Below are 23,198 nucleotides of genomic sequence, written 5' to 3'. Positions count from 1 at the left end.
CTATCATATCATATTATAAAATATCACATCATATCATGTTATATTATAAAAGGAATCTTGATCTTCCTTTACCAACCATGTGTTCTTCTCTGGGAAAAAAACAAGCTTCTGGAAATGAACCACATACTGTCAATGTGACATTTAAGAAGGGCAATATTCCAAGCATAAAAGAAAATTCCAGTAATTCCACGTATCTTACTACTTTCCTCTCATGAATTAGACTAAAATTTCATTCCTGGGTAGTTTAGAGAACACAGTTGTTGGCTTATGTCACGATTTAAAGTAGCCGCTTTGGGACAAGCCAGTATTTACATATCCACATGAAATCCGTGTGAGCCTTAATAACATCATTTAGAAGCCACCAGCCAACATTGAACCTAAAGTCATAAATGTCTCCAGTGTGACTACAAGTTTGGTATGAACCATTCTATGGAAAGTCCAGGCACCCCGTGTACTCTACCTCACACCCAAAGTCAGAGAAAATGTGTTTCTTTATTCTTACAGGAAGCAACTGTAACTTTAGTAAAAGATGAAAACCTGCTATGATAATTGTATTTCGAAATGGGTTTGGCAGAAATGGGTTCTGTCAAAGGGCTTAAATATATGTGGATATACGGTACAACGTGCCATAGAAACCTAAAAATTCTATTTCTCATAAGAACTGGAATTAAAGTGCCAACAGAATGCAAAACTGTGGAAAAAAGCAAGTCAACTCTAAAACTCACATTGTTAGCAAAATTTTGCACATGCAACTCAAAATACCTTGGAGCTGGTAGCTCTCCTTGGAATTCCCACACCCGGCCCTTTGACTAACTGACTTCTTATCCCTGGAATAGTTCTCATTCCTGACTACTCCATACAAACTGAAATCCTCCGTTTCCCTGTTCCAATGTACCCAATTGCACCACATTTTTAAAAATGTCCTTCTTATGAGAACCTTCAATTATCTTGTTTATTCACTTGTTTGTTGTTTATAGTCCCATTAGAACATAAGCTCCAGGAGAAGAGGAATCTTTTCTTTTTCAGGTTTATGAGAATATCTACAGCCTTCAGAGTAATTCCTGACATCTAGTAGATACTCAATAAGTATCTGCTAAATGAACAAATGAATGAATGATGATGCTTTAGCCCAGTCCAGCTCACTAATCAGAAGCATCACTACCATAGCACTATGGCTGAGCACAGTGGCTCATGACTGTAATCTCAGAACTTTGGGAGGCCATGGAAGGTGGATGGCTTGGCAAGCCCAAGAGTTCAAGATCAGCCTGGGAAACATGGCGAAATCCTGTCTCTACAAAAAAATATAAAAATTAGCCAGGTGTAGTGGCACGTGCCTGTAGTCCCAGCTACTTGGGAAGCTGAGGTGGGAGGATTGCTTGAACCTGGCAGGTGTAGGTTGCAATGAGTTGGGATTGTGCCACTGTACTCTAGCCTGAGTGATGAACTGAGATTCTATCTCAAAAAACAAACAAACAAACAAACAAACAAACAAAAAACCCACTGCCATAGCACTTCTGTATGTCACAAAAGCTAAGCAAAATAATAATCATGATGACAAAGAAAGAAATGACAATCGCATGCCAAAATGTAAAAAAAAAAGAAAAGAAAGAAATAAAATCAAGTCTGCCACCAAGGTAAGAGGATAGCTAATAGAAAAACCAAAGTCCCTGGTCTCATGTGATACAGTGGTTTCCAGAGCTATCACAGACATTTAATACTTAACTGATTTTTAATCGCCATTTTAAAATTCAATGCCTGGGCTATGAAATTCATTCTGGATGGGAAATGGAGCACCCCAATTAGCATGGGCAGAAAGGTAACTCTCCCATGAGCAATGTATTTAAGCCCCACTGCCACCTCACTAAAATGTCAAGGCAACCAGTCCAACACGTATCTTAGAGGAAGCACCTTGGGTCTGTAGTTCCATTTCCTAAGGCTTCATTAATCATGTACAACTTTTGGTCTGTCAATAGCACTTCAGCATCTTAGCTGTAAAACCCTTCAACCCTTCAGATAAGCCTTTGTTGTTAATCTCTCTCCGGCTGAAAGACAGGTTATAAGGCAGAGTCAACAGTCGTGGTGCATTACGTTTTGACTCTGAAATAAAGCCCATGCTTCCCCCGACATTTGTATATGTTGCCACCACTAATTGCTTTCTCCCAGTGCTATCTGCTGTGGGTTAGTTTACATAAAGATGGCTGTTTTAAAGACATCCCTCCTGACATATATGAACAGTGCATAACCTCTTATCTTGGTGGTTTATGTGTTTTAACAATGAAGACAGCCAAGCAGGGCTGTCCATGATTAAACCAGAACCTTTCGGATGCATCAATCACTGTTGCTGTCATGACAAATTCTTGGCTTCCTATAGAGGTTCATTTCTTGTTGTGAGACTTTCCCATAACCTATTTTTCTGGTTATATCTCTTTTCCCATTCTCCTTTCCAGGAATCTTTGTCTTTTCTTTACTGGGTTAATTAGCGGTTTGGTTTCTTTTTATTAGGATGACTTGTTTATGGCTGAAGTGCCTTATAAATTCTCAGTTGAACATAAGAAAGCTACAATGCCAAAGACCAAGAAAAGTAGAATTGAGTATTTCACTTTTAAAATTATCTAGCCTGTGCATTACTTTACTTTTCTTGCAAAGCACTTTTTTGTATCTTACCTTATTTAATAGGCGCAATCAAATCTGACAAAAAAGTATTTATTGTTCACACCAATCTGATTACCAAAAACTAAGATAAGTTAAGCAAATCACCAAAATTAAGACAGCCAATATGTGCAAAGCTATGATCAGAAACCCTGACTCCAAGGCTAAACAACCCTGCTTCCCTTTCATAGAGATATAAATAATAGAAAGAAAATAATAACCCATAATTACAAATTCTTTTTGAGAATTGGGTAGAAAGTTTCCAGCTTTCTCAATTCACCCCAGAGTTCAAGTTCCCCTCACTTCCCTGCCCTTCATGATGATGACGGCTAGCTAGTATTAATTCTCAAATGATCCTATTTTATCATTTTCATGGGGATTATCTTTTCTGCCTTGTTCCTACTTTCTGTGCAGGAGAGCAGTCAGGAGTTTCTATTAAAGGTTCTTTTTCTAGGTGGAAGATCACAGGAATAGGGTGAGGGGCAATTATATCTCTATAGCAGAATCTCTCATAAATCTAAATGTTGATAGCAAAGAAGATACCCTGGGCTCAGTGCGGTGGCTCATTTCTCTAATCCTAGCACTCTGGGAGGCTGAGGTGAGACAATTGCTTGAACTGGGAAGCGGAAGTTGCAGTGAGCTGAGATCGCACCACTGGGAGACAGAGTGAGACTCCGTCTTAAGAAAAGAAAAAAGAAGCTACCCCGTTCTCCCCCCAGGGGATCTCAGAAAAATGTGTAATTAACCCTGTTTCATAGAAGCATGCGGTGAATAACTGCTGTATGACTTCCATGCATAGTGTCAAAAATGGCATGCAGAAATGACAGGACTCGGTCAATAACAAGCCACTCTTAATTATTCACGGTGGTAGAAAAATTGTAATAACCTAGCTAAATGGCATTGGCAGATTATTCAAGCCTTCTACTTGGGCATATATTACCGTCCCTAGAATCTTTGCATTTTCCAGTGGAATCCACAATGGGCTGTTTATGACTATAAAATGAGGAGTATGTGGGGGAAAAAAAAAAAAAGAGGAGGCTAAAACAGCATTGTTCTTTTTAAAAGAATTCAATGAGATGATACCTGATCTTTATGAAATATCATGAAGCTCTTGAAATTTTGGAAACAGCCAAACGGCAAATGATCATTCTGGGGTCTATCTAGTGCCTTCGTTGAAGCTCACCTGGTGATCTTTCTCCTTCTATCTTTAATTTTCTTCAAACAAAAAACATCCACTTTGTTGTCTAGAGGTACTTTTTCCTATTAGTAGCTAAAATGCTGAAAGGCAATCCGAAAGGAAGAAACAAGAATGTGGTATACTCACTAGCTAATGTCAGATGTTGAACTACTAAGATCTAACTGGAGCAGCAGCATACGTTGACGGCTGCATCTGAATCGTCCTAATGTCTTTGGTTGCTTTGATCAGTTTGTACAGTCCATGGGACAGACACAATAGCTGGCTTACCAACTAACAGGCAGCAGGACCATATGTTCTGAACTAAAAACCAACTATGCAATCTGGCAGTGTGGGGGAGTTGCTGTCTCAATTTGAGTTTTTGTCCTATGACAAATGGAATGCAGTATGAAACTATACTATTACATTGCAAATTTGATAAATGACATGGAATGAGAAATTCCCCTGGAAAACTTGGATTTGGAGATTTTTCATAAAAATATGTTCATGAAAATGATTGATTGCATGAATGATAAAATGGCTAGAGATCAACCAGTGAATCTTCTGAAACACTTTCATTAATGACACTTTGGGAATCTTCGGCCTTTGTTCTCACTTTTCTAACGAGTCTTTCACTAGAGCTAACTGCACCCTCACTGACCTATTTCATAGAATGTATCCCTCCCCCGTCATTATATGATTAGTTACTTGCAGCTCTCTAAAGCAAAAAGAAATATGCTTTCGGGTGGATAAAAAAAAAATGTAGTTTACTTGAAACTGAAGGCTACCTTTTATCCTATGGTTTATACATCAAAGCTTCGCTCTAGACGTCCCTCCCCAAATCCCTTAGCCAGACTGCTAAGCATGTAAATCTTTGGGGTAGTGAATTGAACAGAATATCAGGAGCACCTTCAAGAGCTTGTTTGAAAATGGATGTGAGACTCCCAAAATTAAAGCACTTAAAAAAATAAAAAATAAAAAAAATAAAAAAGGAAAAGAGTCCCTCCCTTCTCCTGACCTTGGAAACAAGTAAGGACGATGTTATTTTAATTTGCATTCAAATTTTAACACAGTCACATAGCACCAGTGGAATCGACATTGGGTTTCCACCGAAGATTGCTCATCATTTCATTATGGTTCATTATGTTGATAACTGTCAGAAAGCATTAGCAGCGAGGGCTTTGAGTAATAGAACTGAAATGGTAATTTTAAAACAATACACTTTCTGGAGGAAATACAGCAGCGCACTAAATTCAATTAGAAAAGGCAAATGTAGAGACAAAGTAAGTGATGTTTGTTGTTTGGAACTTGGCTGTTTCAATTTCTTGATAACGTAAACCTGGAGAAAGCTTTTTCAAATCAGGACCTCTGGTCATAGATCTTAGTAAATCTGCCCTCATTAGCTCTGAGCTCTCCTACTATAAATTGTCTTAAAAGCTGCAAGTTTGGAATATTTTCGGCCACGTCTAAGTATCAATCACTCTTTGTTTGTTTGGCACAGCTGACTGAATTATTCAAGGCCGTTTACTTGGAGACAGATTCGTGAAGGTCCTTCAAGTTGGCAATCTAAAATAATAATCTCTCATTTACGAAGTGTTCCCAATCACCAGGCTCCAATAAGTTTCATCAAACAAGTTAAATAAGGAGCACCTGAAAGCACGAAGACAGCTTTCCAATAGAAAAATACGAAAAACTACTCTGGTAATAGTGCTCAGAAGTCAACGGGGCAAAATGACAGATGAGCTACGTTTTTCTAGATATGCAAAGCCAATTTATTCTCTTCATAAGGTACTTTTCTAGCACATTTTGAAACACAATAAGGGGTTGGAAAAGAAAGTTACCTTAAGGCTGGGTGCAGTGACTCACGCCTGTAAATCCCAGCACTTTAGGAGGCCCAGGTGGGCAGATCACTTGAGGTCAGGAGTTCGAGACCAGCCTGGACAACACAGCGAAACCCAGGCTCTACTAAAAATACAAAAATATTAGCTGGGCGTGGTGGTGCATGTCTGTAAATCCCAGCTACTCGGGATGCTGAGGCAGGAAAATTGTTTAACTTGGGAGGTGGCGGTTGCAGTGAGCTGAGATAGCGCCACTGCACTCCAGCCTGGGCGACAGAACGAGACTCTGTCTAAAAAAAAAAAGAAAACAAAAAAAGAAAGTTACTTTAAATATAATATTGATTTAGCTTCCCAGCGGGGGAAAAGAAGATCTTTCTCACTACAATCATTGAACAAGCTAGTACACGACTAAGAAGTCTTCCTGCAGGGGTGTGTGGTTGACCACGCCCAGCCCTGCTGATAACCAGACTGCACTCCAGAAGAAAGGGGAAGGGAAACAAGGAGAAAGAGATCTGGAGAAGGGAAAGAGCTACTTATTTGAAGAGTTAAAGGACATTAATTTCATTAATAAAAATCACATCAAAATCCCTGTTAAGAAACGATTCATAAAATAAAAATCCTGCCATCAGCTTTAATGGCAGCCATGAATGTGCAGAAATAATGGTGCCTGTTCTGGCAATGTTGCCAAAAAAAAAGCCTCTGTTGCGTCTCTTGACTGATACAGGTGTCTAAGATGAACATTTACATTTCTCCTCTCTGGCAGTAACTTAGTGAGGATTCTGGAAGAAACAAACAGCAAAATTACAAAGAAAAATAATTCCACAGTGAGTGCATTTGGTTATGTGATTCTGCTCAGGATGGATTTTCTTCATACAGGAGACAAATGAAGTATTCCATTTCCATTAATGGAGAATGATCAGAATCCATGAAATAAGTTTCTAGAATCACCACTGAGCTGAAGAATAGGTCTGAAAGTTACAGGCATCAAAACAGAATCTCCTGTCTCCTAACAGCCGTGGGGCAGGAAATGTAAATCCTTGCTGCCTAAAGACGGTTTTACAGATCAGTAGCTTCAGCCTCACCTGGGAACTTGTCAGAAACAGAATCTCAGGCTTAACCTCGCTACTCCTAATCCCCAGGTGATTTCCATGTGATTTTTGTGCATGTGGATGTTTAAAAAGCTCTGTTCTAAACTCCCTGTTCTAAATAGTTATGGGCTATTTTCTAGAAAATGTTCAGATGGTGCTTCCATAGAAACATCTCAGTACATCTCACAGGCAGCCATTTATGTTAACCTAACCAGAGACTCCATCAAAAGTATTCCCAAAGGTAAAGTTTGTTTACGATTAAATTCTCTTAAGCTCTCCAGCAGTGTCAATGGTGCAAACTTCCTAGGCAGTTTCCTTCGAAATTAGCCAATGCTACTTGTATTCACCTGGTCTAATCGTTCTCCAAGTGAACAAAAACCTGATTTTACAAGCCAGTGGAGCACAGTCTCTCTTTGGCTAGAAGAATGAGTCTCAGATAGTGTGTTTTATTTCTTCATTAGTGTGCCGTCACAGTGAGCGATCACTAAATGCAGGGCTGCATAAGAATGCTGGGGTTAAAGACAGCATAATGAACAAAGAAGGTGCCTGATTATCATGGCTGTCAGCACAAGGGAATTGGGTTTGTCACCTGGCTTAACCAACTGGTAAGAACTGATTAGAGGCTGGAATCAGTTTGAAAGGCTCCCCGATGTTATGCTTCTTCCCATCCCCACATCTTGTCAAGAGAATCCGATAAAGCTGGGGGCAGGGTGCAAGTGGGGAGAGTTACTCTGTGGGTCATGTGAACAAGAGGGTCTTTGAGAAAATCCCACTGTCTTCTCTATGGGAATGTGTCCTACGGTATTGTCCAGTAGAACTTTCCGTGGTGAAAGGAACATTCTCTGGGTCTTCTGTCCAGCACAGTCTCCAATAGCCACAAATGGCTACTGAGTTCTCAAAATGTGCCAAGTTTAAATAAGAACCTGAATTTTAATTTAATGACTTTAAGGTTAAATAGCCACATGTGTCAAGTGTCTACTGTACTAGAAAATACAGGTCCACTATATTCACTGGGAAGGGAGATGTCGAGAGGAAGAGCCATAGGCTAAAAATCAGAATCCAGTTCTGCTGCCTGACTTACGACTATATCTATTATCAGCAAAATATAGTCACTTCCCTGATTATCCCTATCTCAGAGGAAGTCGTCAGAAGCTCATGCAGTTAATGTTTACGTTTAAAAAAATATTTACAAGTTTAGTTCTGTTGGCTGGGTGTGGTGGCTCATGCCTGTAATCCAGCACTTTGGGAGGCCGAGGTGGGCAGATCACCTGAGGTCTGGAGTTCAAGACCAGCCTGGTCAACATGGTGAAACCCCGTCTCTACTAAAAATACAACAAATTAGCTGGATGTGGTGGCGTGTGCCTGTAGTCCCAGCTACTTGGGAGGCTGAGGCAGGAGAATCACTTGAACCCGGGAGGCAGAGGTTGCAGTGAGCCAAGATTGTGCCATTGCACTCCAGCCAGGGTGACAAGAGCAAAACTCGGTCTCAAAATTAAAAAAAAAAAAAAAAAAACAATGTAGTTCCATTGGAGAGGTCTGAACCTTAACTGTACGATAAATTAACAGGCCGATTTTTGAAAATACTGATGCCTGAGTCCTACCCAACCCCCTAGAAATCCTGGGGTACAGGGCAGCCATCAGTAATTTAATTATACACTCAAGGGTGAAAATCACTGATAGAGAGGCAGTGAGATATGCTGTCAACCTGCTGTGGAGGTAGTTTGGGGAAGGAAATGACCAGCTGGAAATAAAAGAGAAAGAGAACAAACATTTATTAGATCCCTATCAGGTGCCAGACCTTTGCAAATATTTTCCTATTTCATTCTTAAAACAGTCCCAGAGGTAGATGGTGAGAATTTCAACTTACAGATGAGGAAATTGGGGCCTGGGGAGGGTAAGCCCTCTCTCTTAATATCACAGTGTTGATCAGTGGTTAGAGCCAAGGCGATCTGATCAGCAAGTTGATGGCGTCACCATCCGCACTTTGTTTCCTCTTAACTGAAGTGTTGCATATAAAGTAAGTGGGATGTGATCACCATTAACGTAGTGCACAAGGCCGGTGCAGTGGCTCACGCCTGTAATCACAGCACTTCGAGAGGCTGAGGTCCATGGATCACATGAGGTGAGGAGTTCAAGACCAGTCTGGTCGATAGAGTGAAACTCCATCTCTACTAAAAAACAAACAAACAAAACAAATGGGTGTTGTGTTGGGTGCCTGTAGTCCCAGCTGCTCAGGAGGCTGAGGCAGGAGAATCACTTGAACCTGGGAGGTGGAGGTTGCAGTGAGCCAGGATCACACCACTGCACTCCAGCCTGGGTGACAGAGGACATCTCCATCTCAAAAAAAATGAATAAATAAGTAAGTAAAGTAATGCACAAGACCTTGAAGTAGTGAAGTGTAGGAGAAGGAGTTCCAAGAGCAGGTATTTTCATGGACCTTTTAACAATGACACAAAAAGCCACTGGCCTTCCTTACCTTCACCTTGTGGAAAATGACTTCTGAAACATGCAAATGTTACTTTAATTTTTATATTTTTTAGTCCATCCATATGCTAAAATCAAATTTTCTCCTTTTCCCCTTTGCATCCTTAAGATAAAGCTAACAGCTTTTCCTACAGAAAAACACAATTCCAAGGGCTCAACTACCACACCCTTATTACACATACATCAAATGTTCTAGCAGCACAGACGTGGTCGTCTTTGGAGGTTTCCTAAATTCCCAAGTAGCAATACTTGGTAATAAAGTGATGGGCACACGTTCCCCTTAAATGCTAAACAGGTTGGCATCACGAGACTGAAAAATACCTGGGAGAAAGAGCCAGGCCCTCCTGCCATCAGAGATAAATTTCATGACACTCAAAATACAATCAAATCTCAGCCTAGAGAAGGCTTTAACTGCATGGAAAGTAAGTGGGGAAGTACATGATGCAAACTGAGGGTAATCATCAAAATGTCAGTCCCAAACACTTCCCCTTGAGTTGACTACTGTGCCCCAGATTCCCACAAGAAAATTGTTGGTAGCAGGTGTGGATAAAGGTGGGGAGTTTATTATTAAACTAATCACACAAACGGAACATAGCATGAAAATATTTACATTGGAAAAGAAAAAGGTTGGGACTTCAGAGTTCAAACAAAAGTGGCCACCCAGAGAAAGTACTTAGTCTATGGAGGAACAGGAAAGGGAGAAAGCAGAAAGAATCCTTGCCCATTTACAGTTTTTCTGGGTTTTTTTTGTTTTTTGTTTTTTTAACAGGGTATTTTTTTTGTCACCCAGGCTGGAGTGCAGTGATGTGAATGCAGCTCACTGCAGCCTTGACCTCCAGGGCTCAAGCGATCCTCCTGCCTCAGCCTCCCAAATAGCTGGAACCACAGGTGAAAGGCATCAGTCCTAGCTATTTTTTTCTTTTGTCTTTTTTTCTTTTCTTTTTTTTCCCCTAGACAATAGAGTCTCCTCTATTACCCAAGGTGGAGCGCAGTGTTGCAATGTCAGTTCACTGCAACCTCTGCCTTCCGGTTCAAGTGATTCTTGTGCTTCAGCCTCCTGAGCTGCTGGGATTACAGGTTCACACCACCACGCCTGGCTAATTTTTGTATTTTTAGTAGAGATGGGGTTTCGCTATGTTGCCCAGGCTGGTCTTGAACTCCTGACCTCAAATAACCCACCTGCCTTGGCCTCCCAAAGTGCTGGAATTATAGGCGTGAGCTACTGCATCTAAACTTTTTAACAGTTACATCTGAGGCTGACCCTAGGATTCTCCTTAACTCTGAATATTTCTGCTTGACTTGGGACAGCCAGCAAGAGAATCTCCCAGAAAATAGAAACTGTGTGAGTCTTTAGGTTGTACAACTCTATCCAAGGTAGGTTGTGATCCTGGGCATGTTCCTTAACATCTCTGAGCTTGCAGTTACCTTTTCTATAAGATGAAGATTACATCTACCTTACAGATTTCTCATATTATGAACCAAGTATTAAGATTTTTTCAAGTACCTATTACATTACCTGGGCATAATTATAAAATTGTCATCATCATTATTATCTCTCATTATGAAAGAAACTCTGGAGGTTATAGCAATTTGAATATAAAGTCAGAGACCTGGAGTCTCACTCCAGTCATTTTAAAGATAGGACTTGATTTCCCAGTGGCCCAAAGTGCTCAAATACCCAAAAGACATTTATTTGCAGGGTTGTTAGCTCAGATTGGCCAAAATACAGTTTGTAGTAGTTAGGAAACAAAATAATAATACTGATAATGGTAACTGAAGCTAATATGTGTGTGTGTGTGTGTGTGTATATATATATATATATATTTTTTTTTTGAGACACAGTTTTGCTCTTGTCACCCAGGCTGGAGTGTAATGGTGTGATCTCACCTCACTGCAACCTCTGCCTCTGCCTCCTGGGTTCAAGTGATTCTCCAGCCTCAGTCTCCCAAGCAGCTGGGATTATAGGTGCCAGCCACCATGCCAATTAATTTTTGTATGTTTAGTAGAGACGCGGTTGCACCATGTTGGCCAGGCTAGTCTTGAACTCCTGACCTCAGGTGATCCGTCCACCTCGGCCTCCCAAAGTGCTGGGATTACATGCGTGAGCCACTGCTCCTGGCCAAAGCTAAAATGTATGAAAGTGGCATCATCCTATGCGATTTACATAGCACATAAACAACATAAGGCTGTTTAACACCAACAACCATTAGGAGGTACTGTTATTAACTCCATTCTCCAGGTGAGAAAACAGACTGAAGAGACTCAACAGTCACCCAGCTACACAACAGGCTGGGAAACAAACTCAAAGTCTGTGGAAGGTCTCTGAGCTGAGCCAGAGGCTATCCCCGCCAAGCACAGATTCACCTAATGGAAATTCATGGGCCCAGTGCTCCCTGTTCCGATCAAGGTCACAGTCATTGTAGGGTCTGGGAAGCCCCAACGGTACATGAAAGGTATGGTAATACCCAGGAACATTGTCCATATAAAGTGTGAGAAAAGATGTCTTCACTCCTGCTCTTCATACCAAGCTTCCCAGTCTCATCCATTCATTAACCCAGCATTTATTAAATGCTATCATTAAACAAGCATTTATTAGGATTTGGGCCTAAGTGCTATGAATACAAAACTATGAGTAGAGAAGGAAGAGGTGTAATGACAACATAAGCAATGATCTCAGTGCACACTGAGCTGTCCTTTACAGACTGAAACCACATTCCCAAACCCTGCTGTCTACCTGTTTCTTCTGCCAGTTGTCAACCTTCCCCGAGTCCTCAGTGCAATGGCAAAGCCACTTATAAATTCCAATCTCAGCTCTAATCACACTGTCCGACAACCTCTAAACAGTCAATCTCTTCTCCACCAAGTAGTCTGTAGGCAGCTATGCACACTGAAGGCAACCAGAAACAGTGGGAAAGATCCTTTCTTTTTACAAGCATTTCCCGGGCTATGATTGAGAAAGGATGCATGTTTGATCACAAGTGGCCCCCGTATGATTATCCTGGGAGAAGATCTGGCAGTGCCTTGCTAGGTGTTAATGAAAGCTGTTGGCATCACAGGAATGAGAGACAAGCATACAACTTACGGGTGCAGGGCATAGAGGCAGCATCGTTGTCAGCTCTGAAAAAGCCTCGGTCACAAGTGCACGAGGTGGCTCCTTCCCAGACAGAGTAGCTGTGGGGTGGGCACTTGGCACAGGTGGCATCCGTGGAGAGAGCCTTGTAATATCCAATTTTGCAAGCTGCAGGGAAGAAGAAACAAACAAACAAATATAAACCACTGCAAATACAGCAATGCAAAAATGCAAAGCCACCTCCTTGATTCAGAAGAAGGGTGACATTCTTGCTGATCATTAGTGATCATGTGGCTTGAAATGCAGGTAATGCAACCAAAAACATTCATTGAGTATAGTCGTTCTTTAAGGGCCATTAACATTCCTGGTCAGGTGACAAGAAGTCCAAAGGAAGAAATTTTCTTAAACCTGGCAGAATCAAGTAAAAGCACAGCAAAGTTTTCTGAACACCTTTCTATGTGCCAGATACCCTTTATACACATTATGCTGCTTAATTCTTACAGCACCCCTTTTCTACAGGCATTACCTCTACCTTAGAAGTGAGGAATTTCAGCTTTGAGCAGTTAATTGGGGCACAAGACCATACATCTGGTAAGTGTCAGCACCCAGCTTTGACCCCAAGTGTTCTGCCCTCAAAGCCTGTATGCTTAGTCACATGCTATGGAATTTCAGAGTGTAGCCTTTAGCCAACCAGTGGGAAGTGTATCCAAGAGCTAACAACAAAAAAAACCAGTTTCTGATTATTTCCTAATTACAGCTACAGAAAGAACCAAATCGAAAGATCAACAAAGGCAGCCAAGTAAAAAAGACGAGTTTGTAAGGCACGGGTCACAGTTTCAGGGTGAAATAATAACGACTATCAACTGTAGATTTTGGAATATAGTATGCTAAGATTTGTTTTTTGATCAGTGAATATTTTGTGTCTATTTTCGAGTTCATAAAACCCTCCTGCTTTTCCCTCTTTCCATTTTTCCAGCACCCTTCCCCCTCAATGCACACACCTCCCAAGAGCCTGGTGTAAAGAACACAGGCCATACAGTTTTTCATACACCTTACATGCTTTCCATGACTTCATCTTCATAAACATCACACTGACACTGTCATCATACTGACACTAAGGACTACTTTTACTAGTGTGGAAAAACTCACTAATTCTGGGGAAACTCATAATAAAAAATAATGACTACTTGCTCCCCATTCTTTTTTCTTCCGCTAAGGCTTTCATGATCACCTCTCAAATCTGTCTCAATCCCACATAAAAACTGACCAACACCATCAGCACTAAACCCACAGAGACAAGGCCATTAAGAATAAAGTTATTTCATAACACCAGAGATTCAAAGAAAATGTGCCAGTAACCCACAATCTTTCCAGCATAATTCACTCTCATTGCTTTTCATTCATCATGTCCTTAGGACGTGTCTATACTGTCAGAAACAGCAGTGGGGAGAAGGACCTATCAGACGTTGGCCTGGCAGCCAAAACAGAACAACCAAGGCTAGCAATGCAGCAGAACTTATTGAAATGAGTACTAGAAAGAGATCCATGCAACTGCTTGATTCTCTCTGGAAATAGGGCCATCATCTCACTGTCGCTACTCATCCATCAAGCATCTGTATGGCTTCCAGCTGAAGTCTGTTCCACCCACTCGCATATCCTGTTGGCATTTTCTTAATCATACTCTTGTAATGGCAAGCGGAAAGGGAATTTAGCAGGGGCTCAGGAAGGCACACAGTTACTTCACTCTTACTAACTAAAGTTGTTTATGGAATTTCCTTTAACAAGCCAAAACTTTATGACGTGTGGAGCACCGACAATAAAAGCCCTGGGAGATCAATCTCTCCCTTATTTGCTTTCATCTTTCACCGGACCGGAGCATCTTAGAAAAACAAGTTGCTCCAATGACTGAGATTTATGTGTCTCAAGTTTATACACATTGCATAATTAGATAAGGTTCAACTTGCAAGGTGCTTTTTTGGTCATGCTTAAGATGGCCCTAGGGTTTTGATTAAAATCAGAAACCCTGACTTTGGCAGGAAGAAGGACTGGGGGTCAAGCCCGGCTTTCCCACATCAAACACAATGAGCCTCTGAACAGGAACACAAACCCGCTGGGTCCCACCTGTCACTCAGTCAGTCGCAGTTGACAAAAGCAACTCGTGGCAACTCAGGACTGCAAAGAAGGCATAAAATGCTTTCATTTTCTTTTTTTTTCACATCTGAATGTTGGCAGAAAACTGCATATTACTGACTGATTCTCATGCACCCCTCAATTTCAACAAGCATCAAAACAGAAAAACTCATAGCAGGAGTGGAAGATCGACAAGGATAAAAATCTGTCCAGTGACTGATCATCACAAAGTCCAAATAGCATATTTGAAAAGCTATTCTGATAAGACTACTTCCAGTTAAAAAAATTAAACTCATCTTTTGCAAAAATCACAATGGAAAATGTTTCCTTCAATTTCATTAAATTTCTTACAGTGCAAAAACTTGTTGTATATATTATGTGAATAAGAAAAAAGTGCATATGCAAGTTTCTATTTTTTCCTATTTTTCCTCGAAGCTGGTATTAATATGTCACCAGGAATAAATATATGTGAATTCATTTGGGAAATACAGTTTTATACCAATTTGGAAAATTGAAGGCTGCTGTTCTTTAAACACACACTCTTTTCCTTTTGCTTTTATAAGCACAGGCAGAAAATACAAAATTGTCATTGTGCTGTTCTCGTCAGCCCTTGCTACCCTTAACACATTCTTTTGTCTCCAACTACATTAAGACCATGTTATTAATATTTCAGGATTCTTAGAAAGGCTCTCTCAAAATATAGTAGTGGCTTTTCACGCACACGGCCATTTTGCTGCCTATATTTAAAATGACCTAGTAAATGGATGGTTTAGTACATTTCTTTGCTCCATGTGGTGCACAGCCTTCCAGCATTTGGTACATAAATGTGTAAGTACATTCTGCATTTATTCACTACTTACTAGCATCTTAAAACTTTCACTATCTCTTTCATTCTAAACAAAACCCCTCTGAAAGAGGTACTTGGCATAACAAGCATTGACTGTTAGTATTTTTCATCCTTCTATTTTACGTGAGAACTGCTACACTGTATTTTTGAATACTAATACTTTGTGAGCAAGAAACTACTTCCTCCTGCCCTATTTCCACTGAAGTTTCACTAGTTAATGAACCATATGAATGGGTATCTTACTTGATCTTCTAGATATGCCATGGAGAAAAGATTAGTTCACATGTATGATGCAAACTTTGCATTCAATTCCTTTAGCTTTGCTTTATTTCTTCCTGCGGGCTTTAAACAAAAAAAGATGGAGGAGGAGCAGGAGGAGGAGGAGGAAAAAGAAGAACCAACTCTTCTTTCAAATTGGCTCACCTACTACCATAACGACGTTGAATTTTAAGATAGTCTTGGTAATGTAGTATCTTCTGGGTTTTTGGTGCATTGATGTGTGTACATGACAGTATAATGCCCAATTTAATGAGCTGATTACACCTATTATTTGAAAAAATTTCTATATATATATGACTCTGTCATTTTTCTGCTTTTTAGACATTTAGAATAATTGATAGTATCTTATTGTCTTTATAGTTCATTTTAAAACTAATTTAGTGCCTAAGAGAAGTTAATAATAGCAATTGTGAAAATAAATATCAAGTAGTCATTGAGTATTCATTGTTTTTATGCTCACTGGTCATTTAATTGTCACAATAATTCTGTGAGCTTGAGGTATTATCACTGCTCCCATTTTGCAGATGAAGAAACCGGGTTTTCAGTAACTTGTCCAAGGTCATACAGCTAAGTGGTAAAGCCAAGCATCTAACTCCAGTGCTTATGTTTTTCTAAAAGTTTTTATGTAAACAAGGTTAAGTTACCTAGAGTTACGTCTGACCGTCAGCAAAAATATGACTTGGATATAATCAAGGGGTGAAGATCTGGGCTGGTCCCAACTTCTATTTGTGCCCCCAGCCCATCCCCTTGCTGCCTTTATCAGCCACGAAGGCAGCCACACTTTGCTCTCTGTGACCCACTTTCCAGTTCAAGGCCCTTCAGAGCTGCACTGTCCATTAAAATAACTGCTCACCCCATGTGGTTACTGAGCACTTGAGATGTGGCTGGTCAATGAATACTGGCTGTGAGTATTTTAAAATACACATCAGATACCAAACACTTAGTATCCCAAAAGTAAAACATCACTAATAATTTTTATTTGGATTACATGTTGAAAGCAATAATGTTTTAAATGTATACTTAAATTATTAAATTTAATTTCACCTTTAACATTTATTTATTTATTTAAAAATTTTTTTTGAGACAGAGTTTTGCTCTCGTTGCCCAGGTTGGAGTGCAATGGTGCGGTCTCAGCTCACTGCAACCTCCGCCTCCCAGGTTCAAGTGATTCCCCTGCCTCAGCCTCTCGAGTAGCTGGGATCACAGGCGCCTGCCACCATGCCCGGCTAATTTGTAAATTTTTAGAAGAGAGAGTTTCACCATGTTGGTCAGGCTGGTTTCGAACTCCTGACCTCGTGATCTGTCCGCCTCAGCCTCCCAAAGTGCTGGGATTACAGGAGTGAGCCATTACGCCCGGCCTAAAATTTATTTTTCAATGTGGCTACTAAAACACTTAACATTATCTATGTGGCTTGCATTATATCACTATCAGACAATGCTGCTCTAGCAGCTAGAGTATTAAGTCTTGCGTGTGTGTTCCCATGTGCACACAGATGCATTCTTGCCAATGCACGGTGCTGAAAGTGAAGGAGGACGTATCACAATCATCCAAGGACTTATTTTCAAAACTTACCCTGAACCGACTTAGAAGAATCTGATTCACTTCCTCAAGTACTGCTCTCAGCCAGCTAGCTAATATTAAAAACCTAATTTGGGCTAAAGTACTAACAAATGGACATTAATGGGGAGTTAAAAATTACCTTCCCAGGTAACAAATTTGCACCTTAATTTAGAGTCGCTTGAAGGTCTGGAAATTCCAACGTTGATTCTCTAAGGAGAATCTGAACCATGATGCAAGCTGGTCCCCATACAATATTTGGCAAAGAGAGGCTTATAGGTCTCTCCAACCCTATCTTGTGGGCATGATATTAGGCACACATGACCAAAATGGTTCCATGGGGAACTCTGCCTTTTGTGTACTGGATACATAGTATATCCAGTATGCTTAGGAATCTATGTTAGAAATATCAAAGTCACTTAATGACCGTTATTAAATTAGTCCTTCGATAAATTTTTCATTTGTTAAACTATTTCTTAGGTTAAAAATGTAAGAAAAAATGATGGGAAAGAAAAAATATCTGTCAGAAAGCATTACAACTTTTGGAGTTTTTGGGAATATGTGCAAGCCCCAGCCATCTTTGGGGAAGGTGTGAACATTAACCAATTAGTTCCCCATAGTACAGATGGAATATTAAGGCACAAAGGTTGAGGATTTGCCCAAGGCAGGGTGGATTTTCCAACACAGCCAATATGGCTTAAACTAATATGCTCTAGATCTCTTCTCTTTCTTTTCAAACATGCAGGGTGAAGATGGACAATTGGGACTGTTAGTGGACCCATCTGACTCTCTTCCATTCATGAACAGCCAAATGCTGGCAAATCCATATTGTCCAAATCGCCTGCATTCTATAAGTGGTTTGACTGCTATCTGTCGAGAATAGTTAAAAATTAGATTGTTGAAGGGACCTTAAAAATCATCTCATCCAGGGATGGGCAAACATTTCTGTAAAGAGCCAGAGGTCAAGAGGAAGACCAAGGATATGATGAAGGTATTTATGTAACAAGATAGAAAACAAATTTTTACAATTTTTTTTTTTAGTGATAGAATTCAAAATATAATAGTAAACCATTAAGTACTTTTTTGCAATACAGATTTATTAGTGAGGAGAATGGAATTCTTTTTTTTTTTTTTTTTTTTTTTTTTTTTTTGAGACGGAGTCTTGCTCTTTCGCCCGGGCTGGAGCGCAGTGGCTGGATCTCAGCTCACTGCAAGCTCCGCCTCCCGGGTTTTACGCCATTCTCCTGCCTCAGCCTCCAGAGTAGCTGGGACTACAGGCGCCCGCCACCGCGCCCGGCTAGTTTTTTGTATTTTTAATAGAGATGGGGTTTCACCGTGTTAGCCAGGATGGTCTCGATCTCCTGACCTCGTGATCCGCCCGTCTCGGCCTCCCAAAGTGCTGGGATTACAGGCTTGAGCCACCGCGCCCGGCCGAGAATGGAATTCTTTGTTGGAGAGAGAACATTTCACTTAATTTGGTTTCAAAGAAAATGTGCATTATTACCAAATCAATTCCAAATATCATCTATTAAAAAACATCCTTAGCTCTCAGATCATACAAAAACTGGTGGCAGGCCAGATTTTGCCCAGGCGTCATACTTTGCCAACCAGTGGTCTTGTAGGACATGTTCATTTTTGAGATGAATAACTTGTCCAAGGGTCCTTTCTGGAGCATACCAGGATTGAGTCTCTACGCCATGGTTCCTCTGTTACTCTGCAGCGCCTCCCTAAGTTTTGAATCACAAAGTGTAACAAAGTGCATGTTCTTGCCATCGCTGCAAATGAGTAAACTTTTCATCAACTATCTTACTGGAAAGGCTGATTTTACTCAGTACCATTATAAGTAAAACCACTTTTCAAATGATTTTCTTTTTTTGATTAAATGGTATGGCCTGATTTGGGAGCTATTCCTATACCATTCTGGGGACAATTTATTTTAGTCAGTTCAAATTTCTGCAATTATAAATTATGATTAGTTTTACATTTACATTGTTTTAGGGTTTTTCTGTCCTGAGGAGCCTGAGCTTAAACTGTTTTCATCTGGCCGGGCGCGGTGGCTCAAGCCTGTAATCCCAGCACTTTGGGAGGCCGAGACGGGCGGATCACGAGGTCAGGAGATCGAGACCATCCTGGCTAACATGGTGAAACCCCGTCTCTACTAAAAATACAAAAACTAGCCGGGCGCGGTGGCGGGCGCCTGTAGTCCCAGCTACACAGGAGGCTGAGGCAGGAGAATGGCGTGAACCTGGGAGGCGGAGCTTGCAGTGAATGGAGATCACACCACCGCACTCCAGCCTGGGCGACAGAGCGAGAGCAGACTCTGTCTCAAAAAAAAAAAAGAAGATAGGTTTACTCTCAACCCCAAGTCTGAGATAAAGACAGAGGCAACAAAAAGCGTTCAAGAGCTTTGAAAGATGTAACACGTCTCTCAGGTGTGGCCTAAGCTCTAGTTTGGGACATTAGTTAACTAAGGAAAAGTTTTTAAACTGGAGATGACCTGAATCCAAATACAGCAAGAATGCCAAACTTCTCATCTCAGAAGCTTCTAATCTCAGAAGATCAGTAGTTTCTAATCTTCCTTCTCAGAGTCTAGCATGTATCAGAATGACTTGAACAAAGGATTTGTTAAAAGACCAGTTGCTGGTCCTCACTCCTAGTTTATGATTGTCTGGTGAGTACTGAGAATTTGCATTTTTTATATGCTCCTCGGCAAAATGTGTCCCTGGACCTGATGACAATATTGCTGGTCCAGAGACACATTTTGAGAACCACTGCTTAACTGTAAATAGACCCGAGTCTAAGTAAAAACTTAACAATGTAGTTCATCTCAAATAGGTTCAGACAACCTCATCCTTTCTCTAATACCCAAATGCTAAAGGGACAAATCATTATCAGGAGAAGAACAATTGGTTTTGGAATTCATTGTGGAGTGGGGAGAGGGCATGACAGAAATCTGACATGTTTGAGGCCAGGCGTGGTGACTCATGCCTGTAATCCCAGCACTTTGGGAGGTCAAGGCAGGCTGATCACCTGAGGTCAGAAGCTTGAGATCAGCCTGTCCAACGTGGTGAACCCTGTCTCTACTGAAAAATACAAACATTAGCCAGGCAGCGTGGCCCACGCCTGTAATTGCAGCTACTCCGGAGGCTGAGGCAGGAGAATCACTCGAACCTGCGAGACTGAGGTTGCAGGGGGCCAAGATCGTGCCACTGCACTCCAGCCTGGGAAACAGAGTGAGACTCTGTCTCAAAACAACAACAACAACAAAAAAAAAAAAAAAAAAAAGAAAGAAAGAAAGAAAAGAAATCTGACATGTTTGAAATATGAAATTTAAATTATTTCTCAAGTTTGAAATATAAAATCTAAATTATTTCTCAAATCAATATGAATGTGCCCTGTAATGCCCCCCAAATTGTGGGACAGAGCCTGGAGTGAAATATCCTTATAGAAATGGATTGCCACCAAAGAGAAAGGAAAAGAGATGAAATTCACACACAGAACTCTGCTATGCTAAAGATTACACCATGAAATTCAAAGGAATCTTACCAAACGAATACTGTCTCAAGTAAGTAGTTATCCTCTGACATCAACATTGTGAACTGATCATTGCTGTTTTTTGATACTGTGTTTCACAAGTATTAAATGATACAGTTAATTCTTACTTATTTGATTTCAAGTATTTATTTGATACTCTTCTGTTTTCTGGATAGTAAAATCAGAATAGTACAACCTGATTGTTGTTAAAAATTACTAAATAATTAAGTCTGGACCCAGTGGCTCATACCTGTAATCCCAGCACTTTGGGAGGCCTAGGTGGACGGATCACCTGAGGTCAGGAGTTCGAGACCAGCCTGACCAACATGGAGAAACCCTGTCTTTACTAAAATTTCAAAATTAGCCGGGTGTGGTGGCGCATGGCTGTAATCCCAGCTATTCATGAGGCTGAGGTAGGAGAATCGCTTGAACCCAGGAGGTGGAGGTTGTGGTGAGCTGAGATCACGCCACTGCACTCCAGCCTGGGCAACAAGAGCAAAACTCCATCTCAAACAACAGACGACAACAATTACTAAATATTCAAACTTAGTTATTTCGAGATTTTTTGTGCCCTCTGAGGAGACTAAATTCCAAAATACGATTGCATCACCAGAAATTCAAGTTTATCTCATTCATACAAAGTTTTACTTTCTCTAGTAAACCTCTGAGAATTCAGAAAAGATGAGTTCTTTGGCTCTGACTTAATCCTAGTCTTCAGTCACTTCAGAATATTATTTTACAATGGCTATAGGGGAGAGAGTAGAGATGTAAAGGTTGAAATAAAATTGAAATGTTTAATTTTGGTTACCTTCATCAAGTTTATAAAGGAATATACCAGACATCCATTTAGAAAGGTTAAAATATTTAGGACAGAGATGTTTCACAGCCAACAACAGCAAGAATATAAGTAAAGAATGACAAAAGCACAAAACAAACTACAGACAAATCAATGGTTATTTTTCTGTCTGACATACATACTCACTGTCTGGTGGTCTCTTTTTGCCCTGAAGAATAATTGATAGCAAAGGCAGTGGGAGACATAATGGGAAAGGCCTGAACTTGGTTTTTAGCTTTGCCCCTTATTAGATATGTGAACTTGAACAAACTATTTAACTTCTCTTAACTTCAATGTTTTCATCTGTAGGGCTGAAATGGCAATAAAATGAGATAATACACAGGAGGATAGAAGACAGTGTGTGCTGCACATAAGCTACACGCTAAGAGTAACTCATTATTCCTATAGCACGGTGCATGGCTGCAAGAGAGGAAGATGGGAATGACCAGTGGATTTTCAGAAAACTTCAAGATTTTTGTTTTGTTTTTAAATAAGACTGGATATAATTTCTAAAACACTGTGGGATAACTTCTACATTATTGTTTTTATTTCTTCTGTTATTAACATGGGGTAGAAAACCCAAGATTGAAGTCTAACTCACAGCATCTGCAGTTTAGTAACTATAGACAAGATTGGCAGTATGTAAAAATTTATTTATTTTTTGAGACGGAGTCTCACTCTGTCGCCCAGGCTGCAGTGCAGTGGCGCAATCTCGGCTCACTGCAAACTCTGCCTCCCAGGTTCACGCCATTCTCCTGCCTCAGCCTGTAGCTGGAGCTACAGGCGCCCGCCACCTCGCCCGGCTAGTCTTTTTTGTATTTTTAGTAGAGACGGGGTTTCACCGTGTTAGCCAGGATGGTCTCGATCTCCTGACCTCGTGATCCACCCGCCTCGGCCTCCCAAAGTGCTGGGATTATAGGTGTGAGCCACCACGCCCGGCCAAAAATTTATTTTTATTTAGACAATTTAAACACATTCCTAAAGTTAAAATAAATTATTGTATTGGCTTTGGAGGTTTCTTCTTTCAACCAATAGTTTATCATTCAGATAATCTCCTCTGGCAAGGCACAGTTCTATTTTCTACATTCCATCTCCTTCCATTTTTCCCCTCTTACCTTGGAGGTAGTTTTCAGAAGAACAGACAATGAAAAAAAGTGACAGAAAATATCTATGCTGAAAATTGATTTGCTTTTTCAAGAACAGAATGCAGTATAATCCCATAAATAGGTGAGTAATTCTAAAATGTCAGATGAAGATGGTTTTCACAAAAGATTCAGTAAATCTTCCAGAAGAAACTTTACATAAAGCCTGCTAACTCTAAATTAACCCTATAAAAAATATTAAACACAAACAAAAATAATGCAATGAGGGAGATCACTTATTATTTTCCCATCTTGCCATTAGAACAGATCATCTGATTATTTGAGGAGCTATTTCTCTTTGGTGAGTTTGGAGGGAGTGAACTTAAACAGTAAAAGTTCCAAAGTAAGTAAACTAAACACATTCAACCAAACTCTCTAATTTACTTCTCTGAAGAGTAAATTCCACTGTCATAAACTCTACTTAAAAGCAGCTCTGCTTCATATATGTATAAAGGTAATAGGAATCAAGATTGCTCGCGCTGATCTCTAGTTGATAATCCTGGGGTTCTCTCTCTTCAGGGCTCCATACAAAAGCAATGAGGCCACCAAATTTCCATGGAAGTCACTGGT

General features: G+C 40.4%; 1 protein-coding gene across 2 annotated transcripts in view; it reads right to left on the bottom strand.

Annotated features, from left to right (window-relative positions):
• The window catches only part of EPHA4 (EPH receptor A4), a 156,215-nt gene that overhangs the window by 70,782 nt on the left and 62,235 nt on the right, over nt 1-23,198 (bottom strand). For both annotated transcript variants that reach the window (XM_033230074.1, XM_033230073.1), the window contains exon 4: nt 12,316-12,471. In XM_033230074.1, the coding sequence (XP_033085965.1) occupies nt 12,316-12,471 (156 nt within the window). The remainder of the gene's footprint in view (nt 1-12,315; nt 12,472-23,198) is intronic.

The sequence above is a fragment of the Trachypithecus francoisi genome, unplaced genomic scaffold (genome assembly GCF_009764315.1).
Source record: "Trachypithecus francoisi isolate TF-2019V2 unplaced genomic scaffold, Tfra_2.0 Lachesis_group13, whole genome shotgun sequence".
In the NCBI taxonomy this organism is placed as follows: domain Eukaryota; kingdom Metazoa; phylum Chordata; class Mammalia; order Primates; family Cercopithecidae; genus Trachypithecus; species Trachypithecus francoisi.
The sequence above is the reverse complement of the archived record's forward strand: the minus strand, read 5'-3'. Positions and strand labels throughout refer to the sequence as shown.